The following is a 25,645-nucleotide window of genomic DNA, read 5'->3' on the forward strand; positions in this document are numbered from 1 at the left end:
ACTTTAATTAATGCTAGAAGATATTAATATTTGGCTACGTATTTTTTTCAACTTATACGTGGTGTAAATGAGAACTCTGCCATTCTTGGTGGTATTGACTTGTTTGGCAACAAGCTGCTGGCAACTTTATTAATTTTCACGATAATTATCATAATTTATTTATATGACCATACATTATCAATTAATAGGGAGCATCAGTTATTTGTTCTCCCAAGGACAAGAATTAACCTGCCATTGGTGATGCCAATTGGGAGGGCAATAACTCAACCAAGGGCAAGGTTCAACTAAATCCCTTCGGATGTTGATATATTCCACCTACGTGAGGATGAGTGTAGGTCGACGTTGTTTTATAAATTCTTAAAGTAGGGTCCACTTAGCTCATTCGGTGTGCTTTCATGATTTACAATTCATAATTTTTTTATTTTTATAATTGTTGTACCTTTTACTTTACTTTTCATACTGTTTTTGTGATACTGCATATATTTATATCTTCATTACACTGTGTTATGCTATTTCTTTGTTTTTAAATGTCATATTATTGTGAATGTCTTAAATTTATAATTTGTAATGTTCACCTCTATGTAAAAAAAAAAACCCCTTATCAGGCTCATATTGACCCACAAATAATATAAGTATGAATGATAATAATATATCATAATATGCCGATTAAAGTACAATCAAGAACTTTACTGTACATTACGTTATACGGTGATCCGCTTATTATTTTATACCTACATGAAAGCGGGGCGATTACATTCGGCAGGTTATATTACAAAGATGAAAAACTTACACGTCAATATACCAAAATGATGCTGTATCTTTGATGGTATGACAATGGAACCAGCCCGTGAAGTCAGGTGGGAGATGCGACGTCTCTTGGAGGTGCAGAACATCCATATTTGGTTATAATGGTGTAATTATTATTATGATTGGTTTGGCCATTTATATTCCCATTCCACTCATTATTTCCTCACCCACCTCATAATTCCCAGTGTTATTGTTACCAGACAATCAATAAGCAAATACGGGTCATGAGAGACGGTGTTACAAAGAACATTCAGTTGCATCTCGACAGCGGGCGTGAGCGGGCTTCTAATAGCTTTCCGTCGCTTAAGTGATTGACTCAATAGATACAGACTCATTCATAATCTATCATCATCATTCATACACCCTCACATATAATCCATAAAACTGTGTCACAAAGTGCGGGAGTGTACGAACCGGGTGACGCAACACAACAACACCGCGCGAGCGAAAGTTGAAACCAGACCACGGAGCCATCATACATCATCACAATGGTCAGTGTCTGGCATTCTATTCCATCGCTCCCACCCCTAGATCCGACCTCCTCAACATCCCTCGAAATAATTACAGTCCACTTAAAAAGCTCAACCAATGATGATGATCATTTTATGAAAATGTATAATGTTATTTAGATTTACAAAGTATGATTAACACACAATTTTTTAACCCATATAAAATAAAATGGCTTATAGAAATCCGTTCCACAAGTTTTTAACTCATCTATTATAATCCTTGAAATAGTTCTAATATCTATATAATATTATATTCGTTATAATATATTTTTTTTAATATATAAAACTATTTATTATTATTCGATAATATTGTTTACTTACTACAAAGGTTTATCATTGGTATTGTTTCTTGTGACGGGTGTTGTAAACTAAGATAACTACCTTGTCAGTCGTTAGGTTACTTAAAAAACTGTCTAAGCGAAAGAAATCAGTTTCGACTTTTTTATTAAAATTATTTGTTACCTATATATATATACCGAAATCAGATTGAGTCTTTATATAAGATATAATAGTCTTTACTCTTTATTAGTTTTTAATAGTTACCTATATATTTCTTGTTTCCTGAACACTGAAAAAAATAAAACATTTAAGTGATTACTTACAATATACATTATTGTAATATAATATATTTAAATATTGAGACTGTCAGTCGAATAAGGGTCATGTGAAACCCTCTTTAATATACATACAAAGGTAGGGCGATGAAGTACCGCGGCATATCCCTGCCGAAGATGACATTGCACGCGAGCCGCTCGCTAGCCATTGTTCCTGCGTCGCTGCGGTAAGGGTGAAACATAAACCGCGATTCACAACAGCCTACCTAATAAATACCGACATTGAGTGTTTAACGCTATGGTTACTTCTAGATTTGACCATTTAATAGTCATTCATAAAAAAAACGGTGAAACTAAGGGGTTCATATTACTCCCCAATAAACGTGTATATTTAAATAAATTTAACGGTTCGGTAATTCAGAAATTTAAATATTCATTTTTTTTTATCTAAGGCTGACTGTCAAGGGTATTACTCGTAAATTAGTACGCAAGAGTTTTAGTATAAGTACACTATTATTTAAATTAAAACATTATAATAAGACTAATAGATAAACGGCGCAATAATATTTCTGTACATAATATGTGTTTAATTTTGGACATAATTATTATATTATATATTTAAATTATTTCTACAATCCAACGTGGATCTTGGCTGTTTCAAGAAGGGGGTTTTTAATCAGATTTTATTTTATGAGAAATGGATGCTAGCCAGTTATTTAATCTATGAATACTGTGGGTCTAACCACACTTAAAAAACAACATGTGAATTTGCCAGACCCAAGATTTGAATACGTGGCCCACGTTTTCATAAATGCATAACTTCATAATTTGTCCATAGAAAGCGCATACAATACATTAATAAATTATCAATTATTAAATTTGTATTTCACTATGGAAATAATACTTTTTTTAAATTGTTTAGTTTTGGTCTTTCTTCAGTAAGAATTATTGTCATATTATTTTATCAATCATATTAAGACTTTGATACGCTAAATTATTATGCTTTTCCATATAAACCAACTTTTCATACATTTTAATTCAACCTTCAAAATAGATTTATTTAAAACTAATAAATGACACTTACACCAGTTTAGAATTGAATTGACTGTTTATTTCACGAAAGGTGTAAGTATAACGGTAATAAAAACGTTATACACTATATTACGAATAATATTAAGTAAAAATAATATATATATACATACTTAAATAAAAAAATATATTTTGATGAAATTTTATGTGTAAGAAATACTAATAATAACTCTAAATTATTCATTTGTTATCAGTATTGTGTCTGTCTGAGAATATCTCTACTGTGTTCTATCTGCCATCAGCAGACTCTATCTCTTCAGTTTCGGTGATGATATGTCTATTACTACATACTTTAACCACAGTGTATATCTCTCGACCCTCCTTTTTCCTTCTGGTATATTGAAAAATTGACTTTTTAGTGGTTGGTTGTCTTCCATTATTAAGACATGGCCTGCCTAACGAAGTTGACCCACTTTCACGTGTGAGACGATGAGAGGACATCGTATAATGCGTAGGCCGTCAAAGTAACGATATTTTTTTTTTCGATATGACGATCCTAGTTATTCCTACATTTCTCACAATGTGGCATCTTTATCGTATACGCCCCTTAAGATTTTTCTCAATTACAATATATATTTGTCTTGATTTATCTATGTGTCTGTGATGCATGAGTGAAAACTTGCTTAAATGTGTCGAAGATATTGAAGCAGGTAGGAGACGTATTAAAAGGGGTAAACCGAGAAAAAATATACACGTTATTTCAAATATCAACTGACAAATAAATGAGTCATTTATTTAAATCGAGCTGTGAAAGAAAACAAACGATAAGGAACTTTCATAATAGTTTGACAGATGTCTAAAATGCAGTAATAGCATATTACCACATTCAAGAATGTTTGTAATATAACTATAAATATACAAAAGAAAAATCATATCTTATATTAATCAACGTTGTTTTATAAAAAAAACGTGAAAGGTTTAACGTTGGTTATTTATAAAAATATCAGTATATGCACAACAGAGCCTTCTTTGTTTATTTAGCAAATGATTTTTTATTATTTAACGAAACACTACCCTGACGAACAGGTTTCCCATACAAACATACAGGATTGTGTGTACAATGCAGAAATAAACATTTCACAGTCCTATGTTATGATAACCGCCGAATACATCATTGAACGAAATCAAAACTTCGTACCCCTCCGCTAAGTAAATAGATAGTTAATTGGAGAGGGTGGTTGAAACAATAAAGGGTTGCATCCAAAACCAGTCGCGGGAAGCTTCCGCTTCCCTTCGCTGGCTGGGTTACGCTTTATGAGGCTCACGTCGTAGGCCTTCGTTAGAGCCCCCCGGAGCTTAAAGCTTACGCAAAGGAAAAAGTTCGCATCAGTAGACATTATGCCTCGTGCACCGAGAGCTTACGAAACGAAAATCAAGAGTATGGTATTTCGAATAAAACAACAAACAAGATGAATAAGTAACGAATCAAAAGCTTAAACCACTGAAATTTATTATTGTTAAGATAATATAACATAACTAAAACTAAACATTCAAAATATATTTTATTGTTATCATTCAGGGAAACCTTTTTTATGTTAATAAAATATTCGACAAATTTATACAATATATATTTTTACTGCGATATTAACATATACATTAGCGTTAGTGACTAAATTTAATAATGTTGGAAATGAACAGCATGCAGTAAGCAAATTTGTGTAACAAGACGTAAATGGCTTACTAAACGAGAATGATTAGTTTATTTCATATGTTATTATATTATTAGTATAGTAATCAAAATTAACTAACATAAAATAAAAAAATTCTACAGATAGGAGCATATTTTTTTTATTATAAATGCAAGATTACATGTTATTGACTCCACATTAGAATAATGACCTCATTTTTTTTTATTTATGAGTCACTTGACATGTAGGTAATACACAATAACAGTAAAGTCTAGACAAAATACCCTTTCAATACTTATTCAAATGTGAAAGCTACTTAACATACTGTAAAGCTTCTCGATGTTTGCACGTTTATTTACTATGGATAGAAATAACCTACATACACATAATATTCTTATTCACTTTTTCAGATTGCATTTGAATCTGACAGAATTCTCAATAATATGTATTTATAAGTAAGAAAGTAGTCCATGTCTTATTTATATAAGATAAGTAAAAATACGTGATACCTATCCAACAAATTTTCTGGTTGATTGTGATTTTTAAACTATTTTTTTTATTGTGGTATAAAATTACGTATTATATATTATATAGATTTAAAGAAAGATAGGAAAAGGGGTTCAAATGAATTTTTATAATTTTATATTATAATTTATATATATATCTGGTTTCAAAATAATATCTACTTACTTTGTGTGCAAGTTTACTAATACTAATTTAAACCAAGCGTTTACTTTATGAATAGTTTTCATCGTTTAAACATAACCTAACCAGAAAGCAATCTGGGCCAATTTGTTGAATGCAAAATTAGCACTTGTAAAATGGGTCATACACAACCAGATTTACATATCCAATTACGACTGTCTACAACCCTGATGACCTTCTACAGTTAATCAAATCGGAGCACATAATCCCATCTTGCTTGTTGATAAATTGCTTAGCCTCCCATAAGGGTCCTTATGCCAACTGAAGACAGCGAGACCGTTTTATATCTTCATTCAAATAGAGTAAAAAATAATCCGTCTGTGTATGTTTAGGGTTTTTTTTTCTTTTTTAGGGTTGAAATGATTGTGTTGTTGGTGTAAAATTGGTTTATTTATCTATTAATTCATATTTTTTATAATTAATTTCTTAAAAAATCTTTCAGTTTGAAAACAATTAAATATAATACATTAATAGAAAATAAAAAGAAGCAAATTATTATGACGTGCCTAATCCAATGTAATTAATTATGTCGGGTAGGTTGTACGAGTGATAGGATATTCAGTTTGAATACCGTATATCACAGGTTGCAATACAGCGACTGGCTAAAGAGAAAGTTGTTTAGCAATATGTGTATATTATAATATCTAATATGTTGACCGAATGACTATCAATCACTTTTATAATGAGATTAAATATATAATATATTTTGTAGAAAGTATCACCAGGCGATGCAAGTTCGAATTTCGCTGGGTGTCGTATTTTTTTCAAAAAGATTTTTATCTGAGGTGTTTTCAGATTATGTGTTTTTACTCAGCATAGTGTATGTAATGTAAATTACATAAGAAACTTTTTTGAAAAGAGTTGGCTGTTAACTATTTACTCAACCACTAAATTAAGGGGGTAAGATACGAAGGGTGAACAGGTAAAACATTACAAACACCCATAGGTATTTGGACCCTTTTATCTCGTACATTATATTATTATATAAGCATGCTATGGTGAGCGTCACATCAAATTTAATTAATAATTGGATAAATAATGTTTTCGTACACTTGACATGATAATATGTTCCAAAGTTGTATTCTGTGTGAATGATATTAAATAAGAAAATTTGATTTATTTTAATAAATTAATCAACTTTAATATGTTTCTTCAAAAAATAGGAACCGTATATTTATTAAAAACCTTTGTTAATTATTATAAATATAAGCCAAACATATCAACAAGGTTATGTGTTTATATTATTTTAATAATGAGATAAATATTATATTCAATTAAAATAAATCACAATATGTACATAGTACATATTATTCTACTTAGTTCAATAATAATCAGAACCAGTTTCGTCCGGTTCAGTGGAACATCGTCAACTGATACAATATTACAGATATTAAATAATATAGGTACTAAGACATTTTAAAGTTGTGTTTTAATCGTATAGGTACAAATAGTTGTAATGTAATGTGTATGGTATCAGTTGTTGATATCTCAGTGAAGCAAATGAAACCGGTTCTGATTATTCTTTCTAAATAAAATAAGTACTCATTATATTGTTTTATTTTCATAATTAATTTAATATAGTCTTTCTACCAAAATTGACGAGTAATATGATTAAAAATAATTAAAAAATATTATCTGCCAACATGTTAGACAAAATATAACATACTTTTATTAATATGTATAGGTATGTACTACTTCTTGTATAAAGTGTGTTTGGTACCTATTCAATAAATGAGTCATATTATTTTTATTACTCACATGCAAAGAGGTAAGTAATTTGTATAATTATTAAGAAAAAATAAAAGTCATTCTTTTAATTTGAATAATTTAAGGCATCGCGTGCTATTTGATTGACTTATCCTTTTAGCGTTGTTATGACAGAGTTTATATTAATTTTTCTGACTTGTGAGTTATTATTAAATTATATGGATTATGAGTGTTGATTAAAAACCGTTACTACAAAGAAATAGAAAACAAAGAGATTTTAAAACTAATTACTCATCGCGACGAACCTATCAATCAAGAGATTTTTTATTTTAACTGTTAATTATGTATACTAGAAGAGCCTGCTAGCGATAAATAGTGGCCTCGCTAGGTTTTGCAGACGGTTTGGTGTTACGAGGGTGGGTCAATAAGTCCTTAGAAAAGCCGACAGGTGGCGCGACTAGTACTGTAAGCGGTTTGTTTTCATGCAGCGGCACTACCGATTCAGTATGCTGCGAAGTTTCAATCAGATTGGTCGGGTTGTTGTGTGTTTCTCGTACATTTAAAAAAAAAAATGCTTGTGGAAAATGGAAAAATGGAAAATGGAGAAAATTGAGTTTAGAGCTGTTATTAAACATTTTAATATAAAAGGGTTAACAGCAAAGGAAATAAAAAAGTGACTACACCAGAAATGATCAATAAAATCCACGATATGATGTTAAGTGACCGAAGATTAAAGTTGAGTGAGATAATTGAGGTTACAGGGATCTCAAAAGGTAGCGTCATTTCTATTTTACATGACAAATTGGGCATGAAAAATATTTCTGCAAGATGGGTGCCGCGTTTGCTCACAGTCGACAATAAACGCAATAGGGTGGTGGCCTCTAAAGCCCTGTTGTCGCTCATGCAACGCAATCCGGATAAATTTTTTCGTCGCTTTCTGACTGTAGATGAAACATGGATACACCACTATACTCCCGAGACGAAAGAACAGTCAAATCAGTGGATTGCGAAGGCAAACCATGTTCAAAGAAGGCGAAAACCGTAAAATCAGCTGGTAAGGTTATGGCTACTGTATTTTGGGATGCACGTGAAATTATTTTCGTTGACTATTTGGAAAAAGGAAAAACTATAACAGGGGATTATTATGCATCTTTATTGGACCAGCTAAAAAACAAAATTGAAGAAAAACGGCCTCATTTAAACAGGAAAAAAATCTTCTTTCATCAGGACAATGCCCGTGTTCACACATGTTTACGATCAATGGCTAAAATTGAAGAATTGAAGTTCGAATTGGTCGACCACCCACCGTATTCGCCAGATTTAGCCCCCAGTGACTTTTTCCTTTTCCCACAACGTTTTTTTTCAAATGAAGAAGTCATCGATCGGACAAATGCTTATTTTGAGGACCTTCCGAAAACTTATTTTTCTGACGGTTTAAAAAAAATTGAGAAACGTCTAACCAAGTGTATTGAGCTCCAAGGAGATTATGTTGAGAAATAAAAAAAAAATACAAAAATAAAAACTGTTTTAATGCTTTTTTCTAAGGAATTATTGACCCACCCTCGTATAATGACATGGTGGAGGATTTTAATATATTTGTTTAATAAATCTAATATAAATTATATGCGTTGACGGTGCCGTAGAAGTAGATATCCACTTGTTTTCACTTCTATTATATATATATATTGAAATACTATTATATTGGTATTTTTTTTAAATATCAACAGTATTTTATTATCAGCTTCTGTTAAGTATTATACCTTATATATAAAAATCAAAGTATGTTTGTTTGATTAATTTTTCTATTTGACCCAACTAACATAATATTATTGTACATAATATGTTATATTTAAAGAAATACAAAATGTATTTCTTTAAATTACATTTCCTGGCCGGCTCCAACTGACATTATACATACATACGAAACGTTTGCATGATGTTTGTAGAAATATTCGATTCGATTGACGGGGCTCAATACCAAGTGTATTATTTATTTATATTATTTAATATTTAATAGTATATTTTTTTAAGCTTGAATTAGGTAGGTACGTCAAAAATATAGGGCTATTATAATAGACTAAATATTATCATATTATTATGTTGTAACTTGAACCTAATTACGATTCAATTGGTGTATTTTATTTTCCATCGCTTTCATATTATTATAATATACCTACTTACTTGCTACGAGACAATAAAATTATGAAACCTCGAGCAGACTTAAATATATGCGGCATGGTGTCAATTTATTTTTCACACCTCATCTATTGATTTAATAAAATTGTTGAAGTTGCCTGTATAATTATTATTAGGGCCTCGACAGAGTTTCGCTACTGCATCGGTTTGTAGTGCGGACTACCGCGACAATGGCATCGGCGCGATGCTATCTAATCTAATCGATATCATTACTTACAATTTGCGGCTCGCTTTGCGGAACTAATCAGACTGAACGGTGTCCTAACGAGTCGAATGGTGGATCTAAATTTCTACTCGAATGGCCGTCGGATTGTTACAATGCGATGTAACTGCCGCAGTTATTGGTGCTTTTTATTTTACACAAGGACGGTTTTACGGAATTTTTCAAATCAGCAATTAAAATAGGTTGTGCTTTGTAATAGGTTTCACGTGTAGATAGCGAAAATATAATGATTCTTAACTATAATGGGTTAATGTTAATAGTGTATTTAAGACTCGATTCAGACACGGTACATTTCGCGCGTATTGAACCGCGCGGAAATTGATAGTTGTTTATAAAGGCGCGGTTTCCGCGCATAAACAAAGCTCGTAACTTCAATGTAAGAAAAGGGCAGTATCGGTTGCACCTATGATATTAATGCTTACAGATGGCCACTATCGCTTTATATCCCAAATTAAGAAAATGTTAATAAAAATTCTTTAATTATTTCAGAATGTCGATAAAATCGTAATAGATTCTTGGGTTTCCACCACACGTTCTTACTTCTTTCCTCGACGTTTCTGGCTCGTTGGAGAGTCCATTATCAAGAGATATATTAATAATAATAATAATTAAGAGATAATGGCCTCTGAAACGAGCCCAGAACGAAGCAAGAAGTACACGCCGTGGAAACCTATGAAACTATTACGATAAAAACAACCGTGAAAGTCTCAAACATTATTTTGAAGCGCGTAGTTTCAAAACCCCCTAAAACGGTTTTAGGTAGTTCTGAGAAAAATGAGAAAAACGATTGTAGGTAGTTTTGATAAAAATTAGAAAAATTCATATCTATTAATTCTGTGAATTTTATGTATTTTCATACATTCTATAGAGTATTTTGGCTTATCCATTTTAGGGGTATTTGAAAAGCACACCCAACCATTTTAGCGGGTTTTGGAATTTACCTTAAATTTTGATCATACGTATTGACGGTTTTTGGCATTTTTTAAAGGTCAATCTTTGGCCAGCATATAGGCAACCAAAACGTCCATATAAATACATATCTAATTTTAAAATTTTCAAAAACCGTTTTAGAGGGATTTGAAACTAAGCGCTTCAATGTCGATAAAATCGTTCGACGAATTATTTGCGGAAGAATTATTTTCTCCACTTAAAAATAATTATAAAATATCCGTGTCCAGGTGCTCCGTTGCCACAACACATTCGGACGGCACGGTTTCCATCATTTCCATGCCTCAACTAAGGCATTTCATAGAAATAGAGCCGTGCGAATTCCGAGCGAGATCATTTTTTTGGCAGTTGACGTATTGGGCGGATAACTTACTGTTCCGCGCGGACAAGTGTGAACGAATATAATATACTTCAAATTGGCTCCGCGCGTATCAGAGCGCATGGTTTTCATTCGCACGGAATCCGCCGAGTCTGAACGGAACCGAGTTTAAGTATATTGGCTACTCAATTACTACCAAGAACTGTACTATATCACCGAATGCCTCATTAAAATTAAATTACTTAAATTATTTTGTCTACGTACCTACCAACTAATATTTCGGAAAGGAAAAGAATTATTTTTTCAGAAAAAAATATTGATTACAGTTGTTATATATCATCATCAGCAGTCGAGATCAATTTCTGTTTCGCTGCTGGCGACTAGCTCTAGTCCCGGCATAATTTTAAGCATTTTTTTAATATTCTTCCTGGCGCTGCAACCTTGTGTGGATATTGGCCTCCTCCAGCATTTGTCACTATCCAGGTCTGTCCAAAGCTGCTTCCCCCCAGTTTAAGATGTCTAAGGTATTTAAATCCAACGAGGTGCGAAGTTGACCAGGTTTTCATTTGCTTTCCGGCTTCCTAAATTTGAGTTTCTTTACCATGCGTGACTCGTACATCTTGTGTACATGGCCCAGCCATCTAGAGCGGCCCAATTTTATATACCTACTGTACAAAGCATACTGTTTGTAATGGTATCTTAATATCCACCCCAGCTGTGTGTATTTGATGGATCCTAAGATACCATGTCGTACGCTTAAATGAGCCCAACACTCTTTCAATATTTTTAGTCATGCACTAGGTCTCCGATCCATAGATACATGACAACTGGTCTTATAATAATAAATTAATAACTTATATAAGTAGGTTAATATTGTAAATCAAAATGGCATGTGTTTATTTTACAGTTAATATTATAATAAAATGATGACTTTAAAGGAAATTATAACTGTGTTTATGTAGGTAGATACATTAAAACTATTTAACCTTTAAAATAGTGTGTACAGCCACATACAAAAAAAAACTGTAAATTCAAAATTATTAGCAAGTTCAACGGGGCTATTCTAACGTATCCAAACGGATGTGTTAAAAGGTTAAAACGGCTAATTATGATAAAATTATCAAAATTAACACATTTGCTATTCTCGCGGTCATTTGCGTAAGAAAGTTAACCCATATCCCTGTCAAAGTTAGCGGCACCTCGATGTGCCGTGCTACTGCGAGAACGAGAGAAAATATGTCAATTTTACATATTGAAAATTGAGATGCAAGATAATATGCAAAGTTTCAAACCACAATTTGTGGTTCGGTTCTACGGATTCTATGGTTAGAATCATAGATGATCGTTTCGCGGATGTCAAAATTTCGTTCGTAATATTTTTTTATCTTTTTTCTACATTCTACCGCAATGGCATTTATTCTTGCGATTCATTTGCACGCCGAGGAAGTAAGAAGACAGCGTGTACAAGAGATACGCGCGCTGAATATAGAGCGAAGGAGGATACGCGATAGTCAGAATCCTTTTGATGTAACGGACACGTTCTTTCGACAATTATACAGACTCTCGAAAGAAATGGTGATCGAGATAGTGACCAAATTGGACTCCGTGTTGATGAGAGGCATACCCAAAGGAATTCCTGTCCAAATTCAGGTAATTAAAGTCACAAATTACTTCGACATTTAGTAGCTATACTTAACCCTACTTTATGACAGCGGAAGATAGGTAACATCATGGGTAAGATACATTTACTCAGTTTGACAACAGCACATGTAAATACCTACCTACTTCATCTTTAAGCATTCACCACGACAGATTAACAAGATTTGAATATTATGTTATTGAAAAAACTTGTTTCCTTTACTTGAATTTTAGGTTTTGGCTACTTTGCGTTTTTACGCAGAGGGAGGTTACCAAAAAGGGGTTGGCCAAGACTTCTTCTGCACAATGAGCCAGCCATCAGTGAGCAGATGCATTGGAAATGTATCCGATGCTATAATATCAGTGCTTGGCAGTACTTACCTGAAGTTTCCGAACAGTGCTGACTCTCGTGACAGAATTCAAAGGAGGTAGGTACTTACCAACCAATGCATTATATTTAGTGTCGTGTTGATACCCTCTGACCAATTTATACAATTTTACATATAACTAGAGTACCAACAACATGAGTAAAAAAGCAAATAATGATTGAACTGCAATATTATGTGTCGGTAAAACTTTGTTTTTATTTCAGATTCCAAGAAAAGGCTCATTTCCCAGGCATCATCGGATGCATTGACTGCACTCATGTGCGCATTTTCCCGCCACACTTGGAGACAGAATCATTTAAAAATTACCGTGGAAATTTTACTGTAAATGTGCAATTGGTAACAAATCATTAATTTTACTATGTTTAATACTTTCGGTACTGTTCGGTTAAAGCGGAAAACGCATTTTGAAAATAGCCGATAAACTGGATTATTTGTTAGTTTAGGTTGGATTCGGTTAGGTTAGGTTAACCTAACAAATAATCCAGTTTATCGGCTATTTTCAAAATGCGTTTTCCGCTGTATCCGCTTTAACCGAACAGTACCATACTTTCATTACGAATAACTCAAACAAACAATTCATTAACACGACATTTTTTTTATGCAGGTATGTGATATGGACATGAACATTCTGGCAGTGAGTGCAAGATTCCCAGGCAGTGTTCATGACCAATTTATATTTAATCAATCGATGGTCAAAGTGGAAATGGAACGATTGCACAACGAAAGAGTTGGAAATTTTGTTCTCTTGGGTATGTCGAACTTTACTAGTGTGCACTATTTATGGCGGATCTTAACAAACATTTCAAATTTATTTAAATCCTGATTTCAGTCGAAAACATATTAAAATTAACAGATTGTCATTGTTCATTGTCCTTCTTCATTTCCTCTTGTTATTGATTGATCCAAAAAACATTTCAGGTGATTCAGGGTATGCGGTAGAAAAATATATGCTCATTCCGATTCTACGTGCCGAGGTAGATTCACCTGAAGCTCGCTATACGGCTGCCCACTGCTCAACAAGGAATGTCATAGAGAGACTGAACGGTGTGTTGAAAGCAAAATTTAGATGCCTTCGAGGGGATAGAGCCCTCCATTATAAACCTGAGAAGGCAACCAAGATAATATATGCGTGTTGTATTCTGCACAACATGATGCAACATTATAGGTAATTATTGAAGTTTCAAGTAAATGAAAACATTACTTAAATAGATGTGACATTGGACTGAGTCTGTCATGTGCTAACACATATCTTTTTCTTTCTTTTTCAGGATACCGAATCTAGAACCTGTTGATGAGCCTGTCCTATCGGAATTCGTGTATAATGAGACGCGGAATCAAAATAGATTAAGGGAGGCATATGCTACTCGTCAACGAATTGTTGACATCTATTTTGGTGACGATTAACACAATCACTATACCAGTATCTAATGGACAGGCTCGTTTTCAGCGCTCAATAACTCATTCCACACCGTTCCACATGTATGTGCCAAATAATTTAGCCTGTATTCAAACGTATATATGATATACGAAGGAGATGCAGCTAATGTTGGACAACAAGAAGACCAGGATCATCCCTCGTCATTTGCAGCTCGCCATCCGCAACGAGGAGCTGAACAAGCTGCTCTCCGGCGTCACCATCGCCCAGGGTGGAGTGCTGCCCAATATCCAGGCGGTGCTCTTGCCCAAGAAGACTGAGAAGACGTGAAAAAAAATCGTATCGTCTATGATTACATGCAATAATCCATCTATCGTCGTACAAAAGGCCCTTTTCAGGGCCCCCATTTTTATTCAAATTCGAATGGTAGCGAACGTGTCGAGGTCGTTATTGTTGCTTATGAGATGACATTTATTATTTAACGAATCACTGGTCAAATTGGAAATGGAACGATTGCATAACGAAAGAGTTTTAACTTAAAGTTTAGTGTGCACTATTTATGGCGGATCTTAACAGCCTACCCCCACCCTTCGCCACTGGCATTGACAGTAACAAACATTTTCGTTTGGTTTAACATTAACCCGTATTTCGTATACATTAAAGGAGGATAGGAGGAGGGAGCAGGATAATAAATGAAACAACAGTACTTACATATTTATACAATTCATCAAATTTATTTAAATCCTGATTTAAGTTGAAAACATATTCAAATTAATAACACAATCACTGCTGACCTGTAAATTAATATTTAAATATCATGTTAATTATATCTAATGGCCAGTCGCGGTGTCAGCACTGAATGAGCAGATTGTCATTGTCCTTCATCATTCTCTGTTTCCTCTTGGTATTGATTGATCTAATAAACATTTCAGGTGATTATGTGATTACATAATTCTACTGTACGAAAGGAGTATTCCCCTGTATACATTTCCATATGGCAATACATACAGTTTTTGCCGGTAACGCTTCTTGACATTTCTAATTGATCCGATTGATCGCTTCAAGCTATCATAATAATTAAAATATTGAATCCATCAATCCAGCAACAAATGTCTGCTGCATATTGCTGTACGGAATCCATTATTGAAGTGACAGATGTAGCAGCCATTTTGAATGACGTGAGACGTCAGATTGCTTACGTCACAAACAGTGCTATACGCTATGTGGTGGTTTTGTTAGCTTTATGGTTATTTTACATATAACTAGCGAGTACCCGGCATGCATTGCAATGCCACTCAAAGAAAGAAAGTGTTTGTGTCACTTCATTCCAATAAACTTAGTACTTATATAAATATGTATAATTTAATATATTCTTGATTTTGATTATAAATATACAAATTTCTCAATAAAAACTGTTTTTATGAAATACCTGTTTGAATTTTTACCATATTTTCTATGTATGCACTATAATGCGCTGATTTCACTGATTGGACATTTGTCTGGTTTTTGGGGTGGCTAGATTATATAGATTATATTGTATTATTTTAACAATAACAAATTGTTAGTAATGCTTTTATACTTGTTTTTTTTGACAAACACTTACCACATACATTGGGGAATTCCGCGTCAGTGACTTCTCAATGCCCTATAAAAATAAATCGGCATATTAATAAAGTTTTCTTGAAATTGAGTGAGGACACCTCTATAAAAAATCAAAATCATAGTCTGTATAACAATCAGTCGAGTTCTTTTGTTTTGGCTAAATATTTTCTTCAACATCCTTCGTTGGGATATATTTGGTGAAGTTTGAAAACAGAAAAGGTAATATAATATACATATTGATATTATGCATACCGTCAAAGCGGACACCAATGCCGTCGTCGTGGTTGCCGATGCCGCCATCATGGTTGCCGCAGTAGTTGACAGTGACTATAAAAACAATTATAAAACATATTATGAATCTTGTTGGACTGCTTTTTAACAAATATACTGCATAGTTTTCTTCCGATATACTTTCATTTGATATCGCAGTGATGCCATCTTCGACTTTCAAATATACTATTATTGTTTGTTTACATACCGTCATTGCTGTAGCCATTGACGTCATTGCTGTAGCCATTGACGTCATTGCCCCCTCCATGGACTATAAACATATAATATAATATTAGTATAAAGCGAGTATGTATGCAGTCAAACGTTCACGATGCCTACGTGAAAGGTATTTTGATACCACAGTTAAAATATATACATATTATATAATGAATGTATGATAATAGTACCTTCATCATCCGGTTACCCTCCGATATAAGTTTGTGAGTATCGGCCAAACCGAGCGGCATCGATGCTGGCCTAAATCTCGCTGCTGTAATAAAAATTTTCACATTTCATTTTATATGTGCCAAAATACAAAAAAAAACCCTAAACCGAAGATGTTCTGACTGTTTTTTTAAGTGGAACCTAACTGACGAATTTTGAATGATTTTTGTTTTATGTCAAATGTCTTACCTCTAGTGGGCCGTAAAGGCGTCTCTGTCGCCTGCCGGGTCAGACTTTCACCGGCCGAGTGATTATCATAGACTGCAATACAAATAGACGGATAATGTTTAATATTGCTGGCTGGAAATAAATTCTAATATATATTACTATACACAAACAATATTTAACTATTACCTCTAGGTGTGCCCTCAAAGCTAGGCACCACCGAGTGACGTGTGAGAACCTCCTCACGTGTTGGTGTGTTACGGGCTGCAATAGAAATAAATCATTGACATTGTGTAACTGTAATCAAAATGAATCGATGACATAATAAAATAATTGTCAACATACTGCACTATTTATTATACCAAAACAAAATATTGCTATGTTACCTCTAGGTGGTGGCGTAGGGACGTCCTCGGCTAACCGAAAGTAGTCCGGCAGTGGACATCCATTTGTAACTGTAATAAAAATAATTCGACGACATTACATAAAACAATAATTGCAAACATACGACACTATTTATTATACCAAAACAAAATATTGCTATGTTACCTCTAGGTGGTGGCGAAGGGACGTCTTCGGCTAACCGAAAGTAGTCCGGCAGTGGACATCCATTTGTAACTGTAATAAAAATAATTCGACGACATTACATAAAACAGTAATTGCAAACATACTACACAATTTATTATAACAAAACAAAATGTCGCTATATTACCTATAGACAATATTTATTTAACTATTACCTCTGGGTATGCCCTCAAAGCTTGGCACCGAGTGACATGCGATAACCACAGGACGTGTTGGTGTTTTACGGGATGCAATACAAATAAATCAATGACATTTCATAGTATACCTAATAATTGCAAACATACCACACTATTTATTATACCAAAACAATAGGTCGCTATGTTACCTCTAGGTGGTGGCGAAGGGGTGACCTCAGCCGAAGACAATGTATCCGCCATTCGTTCGTCATCGACGAACTCCAATGGCGGACATACATATGTGTCTGTGGCTGTAATAAAAATAAATCAATACATTTAAATACATATAAATAAAAAATAATTTTCAATTAATATTTGCACCTTTATTGTTATTCATTACTTGACAAACAAAGCTCGTGGTTGGACCACCCCGCTGAGGAACTGTTTCCGATTATGGATAATATTTTGATTGAATTATCATCCAGTTCCACAGCGTGGTGGCAGTTCCCCGTTGAACTTAAAGCGCGGACCCGGTCACCATTCTTCTTCCGCGCTTTTTGTTTCATCTCCTTCCAGACCTGGGAAATCACAATAAAACGTGTCAAGATTAACATTACCCAGTAAACATTGATAAGTGCTAAGACATTAAACTTTAGCTTACTATTATTAAGTATTTATAATTACAGTTTTCCACTGGTCAATTGATTTCGATGGGCCTATAGAATCTAATTGCCGGGATACACGTTTCCAGTCTCGCGCCATACTTTCACCCCCGAGTGGACCATAAAATCTCCCGAGAGCTAAGTTTTGGTTCTCGTACATTAACTGCACGAGAAGGTCTTTTTGTGCGGTCGTAATCCGCGGCCCGCGAGTTACTACAACACTGAAATACATAAAAGATACCATTATAAGTTATTTATTGGCACATTCACTGTAATAAACAAATATTTAAATTATATATTCTTACCGTGGTATCACCGCTGTTCCCGAATTAGACATGACAATTATAATATGTTTGGTTACGATTGATTATTGACGGTTATATCTGAAGTATTATTAAGTCGCGTTTGACGTTTGACATTGAATAAACGAAGCTCGCGGCGTTCGGGTATTAATACCAGAGACAACGCTGCACGAACATGGCCGATTTTAACCGAAGTCAGAAAATCATAGATAATATACCAGCAAATAACGTACGTACTTCACGCCGGAGTTAGCCGTTTAAACCGGATATGAAAGTTAGCTGCCGCTAAAGTGATAATATTGACAGTGTGCGAGAATAACAAATGTGTTAACTTGGACCAATGGTAACATCGTAAATGTGCTAAAGTGATAATTGTTAAGAATAGGCCTACATGTAAGTTACAACAAAAAATCTTGGAGTGATCCGTAACGTCGGTTAGTAATTAAAGTAATACCTATTTTGATTTAAAATACAAAATCCGATCGTTAAATGGTAGCTCAATTTAGAAAGCGCTTCAGTAAGTATTATAAAGCCATTAGTTAAAATTTGTCGTAATTTAGTATGACTCCCCTAGCATTGTGGTCAATGTGCGTGGGCGCGATACCCGAGAGATGCAGGTACAATTTCTGCGGGGTGTCTTACTTTTTTCAAAAAGATTTTTTCTATTGGTTGTAATATATTTTCTTATTATTATTTAAGTGTTTTCAAAATTATGTATGTTACATATATGTAAGCTGAGCTATTATTATATTATGATGTCATTTTTATCATTTATATCACCTCTTGAGCTATAGTCTACACTATAAGAAATTTATAGATAAAGTGCCTTAAAGAGGAACTACGTATATTTAGGTTAGTTAATAATCCGCAATGCGTAAGCTTAATCATCGACCAACAAGCAGACTAGAATCAATTGCCCGTGATTCCGCCGTTATTAGATTCAGTTAACAATGTCTATAACATGAGTTGAAAACCTTTTGTATGACAAAAATTAGCTCGAACTAAAATAAGTATATTATTATAGTACTTATATTATATAGATAGAATTTAATACATTAAGTCAGTTATCGCACAATTTTCAAGTATATCTAATAAAAGGCGCGCAAATCATAATCGAATTGCACATTTATTTAATTGACTGTGAGAGAAGTATTTACGTATATTTTTATGAACAGTACAATAATCACTTAAATCGATGAAACATATTATACTAAGCGATGATGAAAACGTAAACTATTCAAAATATGAACAATTTGAAAAGATGTTCATATATTATAATATGTAGATACTTCATTATTAGAATTACTTGTCTACTTGCTATAGCAACGTACACGAATATTTCTTCACGCAATATTAATTCATCTGCTGTGTTCTCTATATTTTCATAGTCCATTTATCCGGTGTCAGTCGGCTATGGTGAATGGTCATATTACCTAATATAGGCCTTATATAATACAACTAAAGTTTTTTTTATATAAAAAAAAGGAATTTTATTCCCACAGTGATGAAAAAACGAGATGAACTAGTGTGAGAGACAATATAATATTCTATTATTCCAGTAATATTGTAATATCCAATAAATTAATAAAAAAATCGAGGTGTATGATAAAACATTAGTAGATAAAGCATACCTAATGAGTTTAACTTTGTCAAAAATAACTATAGGTATAAAATAAAATTATTATATGCATTTTGATTACTTAACGGTAAAAAGGTTTAGTACTTCTGGTAATAGATGGTATATGTATATCTCATTGCTTAAGCTCGGGTCGCCAATAAAGCGACGCTGTTTGAAGCTAATCAAAGTGGCGACGCCCGCCAGGTAGTAGGCGTCGTCGACGTCACGACGTTCAATCGGCGCCCGAGATAAGTGAACGTTACCTGGTTAACGGTGCGTAAAGCGTGGGGAATATTTTTCATGTTGAATCAGCCTACTCTGATAGTCGATTAAAGGGGAGCCTGTGACTATTTTATAGGTGGTAGAGTATTGACAGTGTTTAATTATTTGCGGATTACATTGTTAACCCTTCCACACGTAGTTATATTGAAAGAATGAGGTTTTTTTAATTATAAATATTAACATTTTATTATATCATGGTCATCGTTATTATAACGCCCTGGTTCTATCCACTGCTGGATGAAACCCTCTCTAAATTAATTGAATTTCTCTATTTGTCAAGTACTTTCGCATAACTTAAGTATTACATTGATCCAACAGAATTTTCTACCATTTAGATGCCACTTGGTAGATAATTGTGGAGTGATTATTTAGAAAGGTTTCAAACATAAATTTGGTCTTCTCTAATAGAGATTTTAGTACAGTTCGGTTATGATGAATACAGCGGAAAACACATTTTGAAAATACCCGATATTCTGGATTATTTGTTAGTTTGGGTTAGTTTAGGTTAGGTTAGGTTAGGTAAGGGTAACCTAACAAATAATTTAGTATATTGGCTATTTTCAAAATGCGTTTTCCGCTGTATTCCTCATAGCCGAACTGTACCGAGATTTTTTTTAATATTTCGGTATTATATTAATTTTTGTATTTTGAATACATATTATGAAAACAAGCCCATTTAGTCAAAACCATAAAAAAGGCCTTTTAATATGAACCCATTAGGAAATAAGTCTTTTTGTATGATATGTAGACAAAAGGACTCATATCGAATATAATTATTGTATATGTAACGGCCAAAAATGCACAACGAAACTTAGTATTTATACATAGGTACCTACCTAGTGGATCTTTGTAGGTGGACTTGTTTTCAAAGATAACCATAAGATAATAAGTATTATTATTAAGTATTAAATCAAACAGACTTCCTTTCCTGCCACAACAATGTGCTATTAATTATTATAAGGACATGCCATATTATACTTTAAAGTCGTATAATATAGTACATGCTATTATCTGTTCCTTCATCAAATCAATTAACTTTTATCATTACTCGCTATGCTCAGAATGCACATATCCATACTACGCTATGCTCCTCTAAAAATATTAAAGATTTTTTTGAAGTTATACTTCTTTAGGCGCGTTTGGAAAATCAGATCAGAGTGTATTTTTGGCGTGTGACATGTAACACATAATTTATTTTTACACACAAAAAACACACTCGATTGGATTCGATATCAGCTGAACGCACAACCATTACGCGACTGCAATTATATGAATTATACTGCAATCGTGACGATTACACAGTATAATATTATAGTTTAGAATTTTTCCGTTGCTAGGCAGCGAATTTATTATTGTCGGCCATTTGCAATTCCTTACGTAAACAAACTATTAAACGTCATAGTGGCAGTTGTTACTTTAAAAATAAAAACAACGATAAATAATTATATAATTTAGTAATATAAGTTAAAGTGTATAGAAATAAACCAACGGCGTTCCAAAAAGCGGTCCTTTTTCTTGAGTGTGTAATTTAACAAGATAATTAAGAGCTAGTCAAAGAATCTAGTTTATCACAAGTTTTGTTACGCCAAATAAGCATAACTTCTAACGCGCGTACATAAGTACACACACCGATTTTTTTATTATTTACTACATATTACGTTGATTATTCCTTATTCATGTTCAACATGCACTGAAACCCTTAACTTTATATTATTAATTCAAATGTTGCTTACAACCACCTATATAAGAGGCAAACCGAGTCAATTATTGTCGATATATATATAGACTGTCAAATACACAATCCATTATTATTGAGAATATGTATTAAAATGAACAAACATAACAAATCCTATGCCATGTACATGTATATAATAAGGAATCGTCCAAACGTATTTGACAATATTTTTCAATGTACCAATAGCACACTATTAGTTACCACGTTTTTCTTAGGGCTTATTCTTGTTTGTCCGATCGTTGTTTATCCAGTACAAATCTTGCAATCGATTTTTAACTAACTTCCCGACTAGCTAGACATTTGAAACTTTTAGAATATATTATCAGAACACGATGCCAATGCATTTTTTTTAAATACTTTTACCCATCTTTAAGTAGAATTGAATTCATTTTCAGTTAATTCTGTTTTGTATGAAAAGTTATTTCGGAAGAAATCCGTAATCCAATCCACTATTATTGGTTGCTAAGTGGGTGGTCCTAGCAACTAAATTATTAATATATACGTGCGTTACTATGGAAATCAAAATGACATTTCAGTATTTTATATTTGTTTGTTTGTTGCAAAATAGCAAAAAAATGATTTGTTGACAATTGCCTTAGTTGGCCTGAATTTTTAATACATAGAATTGTTAAGTTTATATGATTCAACAGAAAATTTAAAAACGTGGTATATAAAAAGTTATTTTTATCTTGTAATTATTTTTATGTAACGACCGATTTAACCACATCGAACACGTAAAAGCTGTCTGGTGAAAAGAATGAGTTCCTAATGTTCATTTGACCGTCTGTTGGATATCTTATGCTTAGTGAGAATGTCTCTTTTCAGACTTGATAAAAAATAAATAACGCACATTTTTAGTCCCAATTTTGAAATTTGAATAACGATAATGCACGCACAATGGATCTAGAGACAATAAATCGTCGCTATAGGATTGGTTTGTCGAATATCCGTTTTTGTCGAAATCAACCTTTTAATGCAGAATGATTTTTGTATCTAAATGGACCAGAACCATCCTTTTCTTTAAATATATTTGTAATGAAAACAGCATTCATATGCTGTAAAAACAACAATTTAAATACCTTCATGTATTTAAATATAGGATAATCAAATTTGTATTTCGTCTCCTAAACATTTGAAATTTGGTCTATTCGACAAACCAATCCTACAACGACGAAATGTGTTTAATGTGAAAAAGGTTTATACTCTTCAGTGTGTAGGTTTTTGAGCTAGAAAATTGTTAGTAATTCCTAATCAAATTATCGTTGTGTTAATTTCAACATTGCGAATAAAACCAGAACCCCTGCAAGACGATGTTGTTTTAGCATTAATATCTCAAACACTTCACATATAACGCGATCAGTGACAAGCCGATTTAGCAAATTTGTACGTAGATGTGAAAATTAATTTTCCGATTTAATATTCCTCACGCGATAACTCTGTTCTCTCAAGCCTCGTCTATATTGGTAATGCGAATATTTTGATACGACAACACCTAAATTAATACAAACTGTAAATTTACATTATAATACCAGCAAAATCAACATGCACGAATATCAGCCGACATACACCAATGTACTAACGTTAGGATACGGAAATATATATAGCACACCGTTATAAATATAATCCGACCACTGAATATAGTCAGTTTGTGATAGGCACATCTTCTCTTCCTTCTTGCGCCGTTCTCTACGAAAGTTGCCAATCATCATAGAGATTTCCGCCCGGACATCCTTTTCTTAGAGTTTTCCGTAAGTTGGTATTTTTCATCATGTACCTCATGAAGAGCTTGTGATTTCTCGATATTTTTCGTTTTTTGTAATCGCAGTATTCTCAAATTTATGAATATTTTTTCTCAAGAATTTACCAAATTTTCTGCGGCAGAATCCGCTTAAAATCGAGTTCAAGACATTTTTTATAGCCTTTTAAAAACTTTTCAGCGCCGAAATAAACATAGATAATCAGTTCCGTTCGGTAGCTTTATTTTTCCGTTTAAGCATTCCTTTGATATTTTTATCTAGTAATCATTTCTCGAATTCTCATTAATGATATCTCGAGATATGAGAATTCTCAAGATTTCAGAAAATTTATTTCTCGAGATTCACATTTCCTGATTATTTCTCGAGAATTCTTGATCTCAACCTCTAACCACGTGGCCAGAATACTCCAGTTTTATGCGTATTATCGTATGTAATAAATAGCTCTAGCCTTTCTTTTCATTATCTCTAATAAGTACCACGTCATTTCATATATTGTCTTTTCACAATATTTGAATCTTTCATCTATCTATATACCCATTATTCAGAAGACGGAATTCGTCTGAGTTCATACTTCTCCGCCATACAGAGGGACTAATAAAACGTAAAATCAGGGCTCGAAATGGACCGGAACGCACCGGAGCGCCGTTCCGGTTCGTAACGTCACCAAAATTATCGCTCCTTCTCGTGGACATATTAATTTGACAGTGAGCTAGATTTGCCATTTAACGTAAAAACCTGAAAGTTTGCCCACACTGGTAACCTCATTAAATTTCACGATAATTATCAAAATTTGTTTGACCAAAAATTATTTTAATCGAAATTTAATGAGGTTGCCAGCAACTTGTTGCCAATGTGGAGACGGCATAACACAATTATCTTTATAAAATACACAAGCAATTAGATAACTATGTTAACATTTTCATGAAATATTCGTAAAATATTCTATTTCGAACGCTGCGTAAAAGCATAGTAAAAGTATGAATTCAACTTAAGCCTCAAGTAATATATAAAAGAAAAAATAATTTAATCATGTAACTAGCTATAATATTGGTACTATAGCTATTCTAATTAATACCGTCTATGTAGTACCATCACCATCAAGGGTAGGCTGAAATTATTTGGCACATTAGATGCAGTAGATAGAATATTTTAACGTAAATTGAAACTCGATACTAATAATCCTCAGTAATTTCAGACCACTTATTAATGATTAATGTTTATAAAGGAATACAATTATAATTATTATGATAATAAGGTATCGTTATGATTATTTAACAAAAGATAATTATTCACCGATTAGCTAAAATTAGTGGAGGTATATATTTTATCTGCATGCATTATATTATTGCCTTGGTACTGTCGTTACAATACACGAATGTCTTAACGGCCCACATGCCCAACGTAGGTCAAAAAAGAAATTTTATGGTATTTTCAGAGCAAAACCCTGGACATTCCTTAAACGTTGCAGATAATCTATTTATATAATTTTGAAGCCTTATTATTCTTTATATTTATTTTAAACATTTGATGACAGCATAAAGTATTTTTATTACATAAAATAGTATTCTTTTAAACCTCTCGATCTAATGTTTTAGAATATTAGTCATATTTCAGTTCATCCATGTGCAGTGGTGTTAAGATTTTTTAGATTTATTAATTTTGAAACGCATTTATAAAACCATTAGTAAAATTAATGTTAACATTATAATTTTAGTGAAATATTTATGATAAAAATATATATTTTATAATCTCTGTGATTCCAAATTTGACAAGAATTAGGCATTTTATTATTCAAAAAATGGGCACGAAAATAATTGAAGATAATTCAAAAGATATTGATTATAAGCAATGTCTTTGACCATTCAAATGTGATAAACATCCTACGAATAATGATTGTTTTATAATAATTATTGACCTAAGAATGAGGTAGTATTTTTTTGAGATACGCCATTTCTATTGGCATTTCCCTATGGTTAAGCTACAACATACGGCCGTAACCATAAATTGACACACGATAAAT

At 32.9% G+C, this 25,645-nt stretch overlaps 1 protein-coding gene across 2 annotated transcripts; it reads right to left on the reverse strand.

Annotated features, from left to right (window-relative positions):
- Nucleotides 1-14,870: 14,870 nt before the first annotated feature.
- LOC147072331 (uncharacterized) lies at nt 14,871-18,490 on the reverse strand. 2 transcript variants are annotated; one of them, XM_085947419.1, is made up of 13 exons: nt 18,237-18,490; nt 17,954-18,152; nt 17,670-17,847; nt 17,479-17,580; nt 17,118-17,186; nt 16,955-17,023; nt 16,758-16,832; nt 16,593-16,664; nt 16,367-16,449; nt 16,168-16,230; nt 15,942-16,016; nt 15,691-15,732; nt 14,871-15,003 (listed from the first exon to the last, which is right to left on the reverse strand). In XM_085947419.1, exons 1-13 carry the CDS (start codon nt 18,266-18,268, stop codon nt 14,959-14,961), a joined length of 1,104 nt encoding a protein of 367 aa, XP_085803545.1. In that variant the 5' UTR covers nt 18,269-18,490; the 3' UTR covers nt 14,871-14,958. The 2 variants fall into 2 exon arrangements, with proteins under 2 accessions (XP_085803545.1, XP_085803544.1); XM_085947418.1 differs by lacking the exon at nt 14,871-15,003 and having other exon boundaries at nt 15,714-16,016.
- Nucleotides 18,491-25,645: the final 7,155 nt, after the last annotated feature.

The sequence above is a fragment of the Rhyacophila brunnea genome, unplaced genomic scaffold, assembly GCF_057557595.1.
Source record: "Rhyacophila brunnea isolate RB1 unplaced genomic scaffold, BYU_Rbru_1.0 scaffold_2, whole genome shotgun sequence".
Taxonomy (NCBI): Eukaryota; Metazoa; Arthropoda; class Insecta; order Trichoptera; family Rhyacophilidae; genus Rhyacophila; species Rhyacophila brunnea.